The sequence below is a fragment of the Microtus oregoni genome, unplaced genomic scaffold, assembly GCF_018167655.1.
Source record: "Microtus oregoni isolate MIOR12 unplaced genomic scaffold, Mior012 000045F_ref0000178, whole genome shotgun sequence".
Classification (NCBI taxonomy): domain Eukaryota; kingdom Metazoa; phylum Chordata; class Mammalia; order Rodentia; family Cricetidae; genus Microtus; species Microtus oregoni.
This window is the reverse complement of record NW_024543219.1, coordinates 19,251,874-19,260,249: the sequence shown is the minus strand read 5'-3', so window position 1 is coordinate 19,260,249 and position 8,376 is coordinate 19,251,874. Positions and strand designations below refer to the sequence as shown.

General features: G+C 45.2%; 1 protein-coding gene across 1 annotated transcript; it reads right to left on the bottom strand.

The window, feature by feature from the left end:
* Positions 1-6,296: 6,296 nt before the first annotated feature.
* Positions 6,297-6,467, bottom strand: LOC121434846 (cytochrome b-c1 complex subunit 10-like). Its single transcript, XM_041633807.1, has one exon. It carries the CDS (start codon positions 6,465-6,467, stop codon positions 6,297-6,299), a length of 171 nt encoding a protein of 56 aa, XP_041489741.1.
* Positions 6,468-8,376: the final 1,909 nt, after the last annotated feature.

Here is an 8,376-nt window from a genome sequence, read left to right as displayed (position 1 = left end):
TGGTGGGCCCCAGCCCTATGTCTGCATTGTGACACAGACCTCTGACAGTGGCCTGGCCATCTTGCTCAAACTTGTTCCATGGCCAATGCTGCACAGGAAGCTGTTTTAAACCAGTTCACGGGATGGGGTGGGGTGTGGTGGTAAATCAGTAGAGTGTTTGTTGTGTAACTATGGGGACCTGAGTTTGATCCCCAACACCCACAAGAAAATCTGGGCACAGTGGGGTGTTCCTATAACCTTACTACTAGAGACAGGGAGGTCCCAGGGTCTCTTGGGCTATTGGATCTAGCTGACTGGTAAGTCCCAGGCTCAGTGAGAGACTGTTTCAAAAATAAAGCAGGAAAGTATTGAGGAAGACACCTCACACTACCTCTGACCTTCACAAGCACACCCCCCCCCCCGAGACATTTACTGGGTCACAGGTCCTATGAGTTGGAAATTTAGACAGAACATAGTAGATTGTTTTGTTTTTGAGGTCTCACTTGGACCAAATTAGAGACCAGGAGAAACTCCATGGACGGGCCTGGGATCATCTGGGAAAGTCTTCATTTGCTTATTTTCTTTCTTTTTTTTCTTTTTTTGTTTTTGAGACAGGCTCCTGGAACTTACTCTGTAGACCAGGCTGGCCTTGAATTCACAGATCCATCTGCCTCTGCCTCCCAAGTGCAGAGATTAAAAGCATGTGCCATCACCACCTGACTTATCTGCTTATTTTCAGTTGTTTTAAAATATGGAAAAATATACATAACAAAATTTGCCATTGTGATAATTTCTGTGTGGGGTATATGACATGTTTGTGTTCACAGATGTGCTAAACAGAGGTGGACATTGGTTTCTACCTTTGATATAGATATGAATAATTTGCATTGGTATAAATCTTGATTTATGGATACAAATTTAAGGTCAATTTTGTTATATGTATACATATTACTGATCTTGATTAAGGTATTGTGATTGTGTAGTTCATTTAAAATTATAATGTATAATTAGAAAATATAGATTGTTAATGGATAATCATCGATAATAGTCAAGCTTGTAGTCATGTTAGTTAGATTTTCTAAATATATAAAGATACATTTCAGTTAGATAGGTATTCTTCATATCTTTCAAAGACTACAGAATATGGAATTTAAGATGTTTTAATAACTTAGGGCTTTTCATGACAATGAGACACATCTGCTCCTGGCAGCACCAATCTACTTCAAGAGGAAGATGGGCATCGAAGAGGCTCCTTATAGAGTTGGTTAGTCATTTGGGCAAGAAACTGCTCTTGCCTGGACTGATGCATAAACTGGACATAAAGAACCCACAGAGAGATGACTGCTAAACTTGCCTAGAAGTGAGATGATCCTTTGGGGTTCCTGTTTCATGAAAGAGTCTGTGAGACATTCTGCAGGACACAGAAAAAAGTGACTGAACTGTCTTTAAAATTTCCTACTTCATGGAAATGTCTGCTGAATACTATGGGCCTGTAGGCTGAAGATGGATGCCCCAATGGTACAGAAGAACTTTGGGTGACTGTCCAGGTAGTGAGATGTCTCTGTCATTTCTAGAGTTTTGGAAGTTGCTTACTTCTTGTTTACTTAGGTAATATTATATCCTTCTGGAGTCTTTGGTAGAGTTGAAGAATAGATAGTTATAGTTTTCCTTAGTTATGATAAAAGATAAAGTAGATATAAATATTGTAACTGTAATTCTTGCTTGAAAACTGTTTTGTTATATGAAATTTTACTATGTTTAAACAGAAAAAGGGGAAATGGTGTAGGAGGTTCTTCTGTCTATGTGTTGCTTTCATTGGTTGAATAAAGAAACTGCCTTGACCTTTTGATAGGGCAGAAATTAGGTAGGCGGAGTGGATTGAACTGAATGCTGGGAAGAAGGGCAGAGTGGCAGATGCCATGAAGCTCCTGCCTGAGACTGACGCTGGTTAGAATATTTCCCAGAAAGCCACAACCTCGTGGTGTTATACAGATTATTAGAAATGAGTTGAATAAAGTTGTGAGATTTAGCCAATAATAGGCTAGAGATAATGGGCTAGGCAGTAATTTAATTAATACAATTTCTGTGTGATTATTTCGGGTGTAAGCTAGCCAGGACGAAAAGCAGGCCCGCCCGCTCCTCCTGTAACATACCTTTGCCGCAATCTGCCTTATTCTTTTGAGCCAAGGTCCTCTCTGTAGCTGGAGCTCACTGATTAAACAAGAGCCTGAGCTGTGAGGAGCTTCCTGTGTCTGCATCCTCAGGCCTGGGAAAGCAGGCAAGCAGGCATGTGCTCCAGCCTTCTTATGTGGATCTCGTGTCTGTGGAACAGACACTGTACTGACTGAAACACCTTCTTAGCCCAGCTGTGACCATTTGTCAGTACACAGCCCCTTGGTACTAAACATATTTGATGCTCCATAGCTATCCTCAACAGCCTCTTTATTACTCCTTTTATTTTGTAAAGCTGAAGCTCTAAACCCTGGAATACCTACACCCTGCTCCCTCCTTTCCCCAGCTCCCAGCTATCATTCTACTCCTCTGTGTTTTGGCAATTCTAGAAACCTCAGAAAAGTAGACTATGCTATTATCTTCCCTTGAACAGCTTGGTGCACTTAAAGAGCAGTATTCAGTCCACATGACGACATGCATTGTGATTCATTTTTTAAGGCTATATAGTATTCCAATGTGTGTGTGTATGTGTGTGCGTATGTGTGTGTATGTGTGTGTGTATGTGTGTGTGTATATCTGTGTATGTGTGTGTGTGTGTATGTTTACCCATTCATCTGTTGGCAGGCACTTGTGCTATTTCCATGTTTTAGCCACCATGAGTAGATTTTTAATTTTTAAGTTACATGTATTTACTGTATATAATGACATGTGTGCCATGGTATGTGTGTGGAAGTCACAGGGCAGCTATAGAATCAGCTCTCTCCTTTGAGCCACCATGTGGGCCCCAAGGGTTCCATGAAGGCCACCAGGCTTGGCTGCAGGCAGCTTCCCTACTGACACTCTTGCCAGCTCTGGTTGCGCTGCTGTTGGGACTTAATGTCCACTCGCTTTGGGGGCCTGGAGTCCCAGATGTAGGTCAGGACCTTGGCTTGTCTGGGGGTGGGGGTGGACACTTCTGCAGGTCTCTCCATGGGAACACTCCTGTGTGTCAGTTTGGCCTTTCTCACACCATGGTGGCTGGGTTCTAGAAGTAAGTATCCCCAGAGAGCTCTTTGAATTCAGCCTTGGAAGTCATCTGGTGTCACTTCTGCCATGTCCTATTTGAACATGGTTAGCATCTCCATTAATGAGAACCAGCATGAAGACAGACCCATTCCTCCTCATGGGGGAGAGGCAGGCAGACTGTGCAGAGTGGACGTGTGTGGGCTGGGAGGAGGTACCGTCATCATAGTCTGAAATGTAACCAGTCATGTTGGAAAAATCCCCTGAGCACAGCTGTGCCAGGAAGGTGAGAGGGGCTGTTCACATCCACTGCAGAGGGACAACTGAGGCCGCAGTGTCCCCGAGCTGAAAACATCCACTCAATGTAGGGGCTCATCTCCATGACATCCATCTAGTCTCTGCTTGAGTGTCTGCAATGACGTGGAGCTCAGTACTGTTTGAAGAGCTGGTTCTGGTTCTGTATGGTTGGAATGTCAGGAAACCCTTAGGACGAGAGGAACGCTGACTTTCCTGTAAGATCTCTCCTGGCTCTGGGTCAGTTTCCCCTTGAGTAAGGATGAGCAAGGATGAAAGAAGACAGAAAGAAGCTGAGTACTAGCTGGGTCTGGAGGGTTCCCAGTCATCCCATGGGACGCCAGCTCACACTGGGCTCCTAGAATCCAGTCCAGATGCTGATGGAATTGGCCTCCCCGTTCCTCAAAGGCCAGATGGCCACTCTTCAACACCTCCGTCTGTGTTATCGTTTCTCAGAATTCTCTGGACGTTCCTAGTCCTCAGCAGGGATTCTCTCTTGCCCTCAGTAAAAACTCTGATACACAGCAGGTTTGTTTGTTTTCCTTCCTTTTAGAGATAGTGTTAACCTATCAATTCAGATTGCTTGGGAACTTGCCACCTTCCTGCCTCAGCCTTCTGAGTACTAAATTTCAAACATGCACCATCATACTCCTTCTTCCCCTCCTTGCCTGCCCCTGTCTGTTTATCTGCCTCTCTTTCCCTCTCTTCTCTCCCCCTTTCTCAGGATTGTTTAGTTATTTGTATGTATTATTATGTCTGAGTGTTCTGCATGTACACCTACATGCCAGAAGAGGGTATCAGATCCTATTATAGATGGTTGTGAGTCACCACATGGTGGCTGGGAATTGAACCCAAGTCCTCTGGAAGAGCAGCTCTTAACCACTGAGCCACCTCTACCAACCCTTCTCAGAATTCTTAAGATGACCCCGTTTGAATGTGATACTCCTGGATTCACCATTTTATTATTATGTCTTTCAGAAGTGACATCATACAAGAGTGGAGCTTGTAGTTAGCTGAAGCTCCCAGGTGTTTTCCACTTCCCTGCTGCACGAGGTTTCCTGTGTGACCCAGGGTTTTGTGATCAGAACAGCACTGGGGGTGAGGACAAAGATCCAGAGGGCCACTGGCCCCCGAAAACAGCGTCTAAGATAAAATCTGGCTGCTGGGCATGCTCAGTTACTTGGGAAGCTGAGGCAGGAGAATCACTAGAACCTAGGAGTTTGAGATCAGCCTGAGAAGTACAGTGAACCCCCGTCTTGAGAATGGAGGGGGAGTGTATTCTGTAGAGTAGGCTCTGGGGCTATGTCTGAAGTAGAGGGAAGGTCAGCTTGTTGGGAAAGAATATTCTTGGTGTCACACAAAGAAACACCCGAATAAAGCAAAATTAAATAAACTGGTAAGGCTTTTTTTTTTTAATTAAAAATTTTTTTAAATGGTGTGCCATGACCCAAACTTGGCTAGCAAGAAGCCCACATGTCTTATATTCATAAGGAGAAGCATGGTTGTTCCTCACTGGCTGAGGTTCAATTTCATAATTTATTTCTGATTGGCTAATTTGGAAAGCAATGTGAAGGAAATGAAGGGAAGGGGCAAGGAGCGCTGGCCACTTGGGGGAGAAGTTCCAGGAATACAACAGGGCTTTGTGTAAATGCGATTTTTATGGTGGGGGAGATTAAAATATCTGCATAAAAGTTTTATAAGACTGGGGGCTGTTTAAAAGATTTGCATAAAAGTTTTATAAGGCATGGGATATTGGCCCTTGGTGGGTAGAAAAAAAAATCTTTTCTCACAAACTTGTGAGTGGCTTCTTGTTGGGATGGCACGGGGGTGGGTCAGGTGGCTTTGTTCAGAGGCTGGAATGACCACCACTTATTCCGGCCTTTCTTGACTGGGAGGGGAAAAATGAGATTGAGAAGGGCCATTTTAGAGGTTCTCAGCAATCCGTCACTTGGGCTAGATCTGGGAGCGTCTAGATGCAGGTGTGCAGGTGTGCAGACCAGGCAGGAATGGTGGAAGGTGGGTCTTACAGGAGAGGGCTGTGTGGAGCCTTCTGTACTCTGTGCTCCAGTGCTCTTATTTACGTTCAATTACAATGGAACCAAAAAAAAGGAATCATTTATGAATGATAGAGGCATCCTCCTAAAGCCAGCCTGGCCCCTAAACTCTTGTATGAAGACGTTCTCAGCTCACAAGGAAGAGAGATCAAACTAAATCCCTTTTCAGCTGAGTGGGGAATGTTTTGGCTCGCCCTCTAGGAAGGGCTGGTATGAAGCAGGCTCCAGCACTGACGAAGACCAGAATGTCACTGGGACCCATCTCCAGTGGGCTTTACTGTAGGCCTCATTTGTGCTAGTGTAGATGGGTTTCTTGCAGGCAGTAGCCATGGCACTGAAAGCTCTGGAAGGCATAGCCTTGCAACACTCCATCCCAAAATCCTGAAGATGGGTTGAGGAGGCACCGCGGCTGATGGAGTACTTGCCTAGAGTGCATGAAGTCCGGGCCTGGGGCTGGGTATGGTGATGTGTAGTTGGTTGGTTTCCCTCTTTACTCTTTGTTTATTCTTTTGGGGCCTGCCCCACCCAGCTCCCAAATATATCACATGGAATCTTATCCTTTCTTATGAATGCCCGACCTTAATTTTGTCAGTTCTTTTTTTTTTTTTTTTGGAGGTGTGAGAACAAGGTTTAATGTACACCCATCAAGGCAGCCCAAGTGTCCATCTGCACAGAGGCTCCCCGGGAGTTGCGGGACTTGGCCGTGTCCAGCTTCCTCAGCATCCTTCACGAGGCTGAGCTGTTCCTGAGAAAGCAGGTGTGAGCCAGGGAGATCTAGAGTGTGACGGGGTTTTCTTAATCATCCTTCTTAAACTTGCCGTTGATGTAAGGTACCCAGTCCAGGATCAAACGCCAGCCTGTGGCCCACACCAGCCCCACGGCACCCACGGCACCCCACATGCTGGCAGTGGGGATCCAGTTCTTGGCCAGTTTCTGATAGCGTGGGCCCAGAAACTTGCTTAGCATCGCTGCAGGGTCTCAGCACTCAGGGTCACCCTCTTCCTGCTGTCCTGGAGCGCTGCGCATGTGTCCAGTTCTTTGTTTTGTTTTTGAGACAGGGTTTCTCAGTAGCTATGGAGCCAGTTCTGGAACTCGCTCTGTAGACCACGCTGGCCTCAAACTTCCAAGTGCTGGAATTAAAGACGTGTACCACCACAGCCTGGCCAGTTTTTTTTTTTTAAACTTAAATTATTCCATCTACCATTTGCCTCTGGTCTTTTACCTTTCTCTATTTCTGTAAATCTTTTCTTTCCTTTTTATTCTGTGTCTAGCTGTGTGGTCAGGTGGCTGGGCCCTTCTTTTTTCCTCCTTTGTCTTGTCAATCCACTCCTCCCAGATTCCTCTTCCTATTTATTCTCTCCACCTGCCAGCCCCACTATCCTTTCTTCTTCCTTGCTGTTGGCTGTTCAGCTCTTTATTAGACCAATGGGGTGTTTTAGACAGGCAAAGTAACACAGCTTCACAGAGTTAAACAAAAGCAACATAAAATAATGCAACGTATCTTTGCATCATTAAACAAATGTTCCACAGCATAAACAATGTAACACATCTTCAAATAATATTCCACAACAGTGATAGGTGCCTGTGATCTCAGCACTCTGGAGGTAGAGGTAGGAGAACCAGAGTTCAAGGTCAACACACCCCCATCAGGGTTTCTCTGTGTAGCCCTGGCTGTCCTGGCACTCACTCTGTAGACCAGGCTGGCCTTGGACTCACAGAGATTCACGGACCTTTGCCCTCTGAGTGCCAGGCTTAAACCACCAAGGCCAGGGAAAGTCAATCTTGAACAAAGATACAGGAAACTTTGTCTCAAATAACAATGACTAAACAAATACTTGAAAGTATTGAAAAGCGTGTCTCTCGGAATCAGTCTATAAAACTCTAGAGGGCAGGCGGATCTCTGTGAGGCAGGCGGATCTCTGTGAGGCAGGCAGATCTCTGTGAGTTTGAGGCCAGCCTGGTCTACAAGAGCTAGTTCCAGGACAGGAACCAAAAGCTACGGAGAAACCCTGTCTCAGAAAAAAACAAACAAACAAACAAACAAAAAACTCTAGAGGTTTACGATTTGCTTTGCATAAGTCATGTGATTATCCATTGGTCAATCATTTTGGCAGGAGGTTGAGATAAAATGACTGTCTAGGCCCAAATCATATGTCTTTTCCAGTGATCACCGTCATGTCAGGGCTAAAAAACCAAAACAACAACAGAAACAAAGCGATGAAACCAGGCATTAGGATAGTATCAGGCAAGTAAGACCTGAAGCTCTACAGTCTTCTCCGGGATCTACCCGGCACAGATTACACACCTCTCTCCCCGACTTCCTCATTCTCCTGCTTGTCTGTAAGCATCAGCCTTTGAGTAGCTTCTCAGCATTTATGTATATGGCGCAAGATGGCTTCTCCAACCCCAGACACCACACGAATTTTAGGAACCCAACCCTAGCTATGGCTAAGTTCCTATTTCAAGGAAGAGAAACTCCTACTGGCTGCAGAGATGGGCACTGCTCTTTATTTACTGTTACTAATTTTGTTCTGATGGAGATGGAGAGATGGGTGTTGAATAAATGCTGGACTGGACTTCAGTGGTAAAGGATATTGTTACAAGCTTCAAACTTGGCCTGGAAGACTAGTGTCTAAAAGAAGGGGCCAAGGCTGAGGCAGGTATTGCAGAGCAAGGTAGCCTGCTAGTAGCAGTAATACTCAGAGGACTACAAGGTGTCTTGTCATGTCCTCAAGTAGCTTCAAGTCTAATTTGACAAGCGAGACATTTGCTGTGGCTGAAGGTCATAGGGGTCATAGGAGGGTGAAGCCAGTGACCACTGCTGGTTAGTTAGAACAGCATTGACCTCCGAGGAGGCAGAGAGGAAGGGCAAAGG

Bases quoted from the DNA above. Each gene is read 5' to 3' on its own strand.
- LOC121434846 (XM_041633807.1), bottom strand. From the start codon at position 6,467: ATGCTAAGCAAGTTTCTGGGCCCACGCTATCAGAAACTGGCCAAGAAC.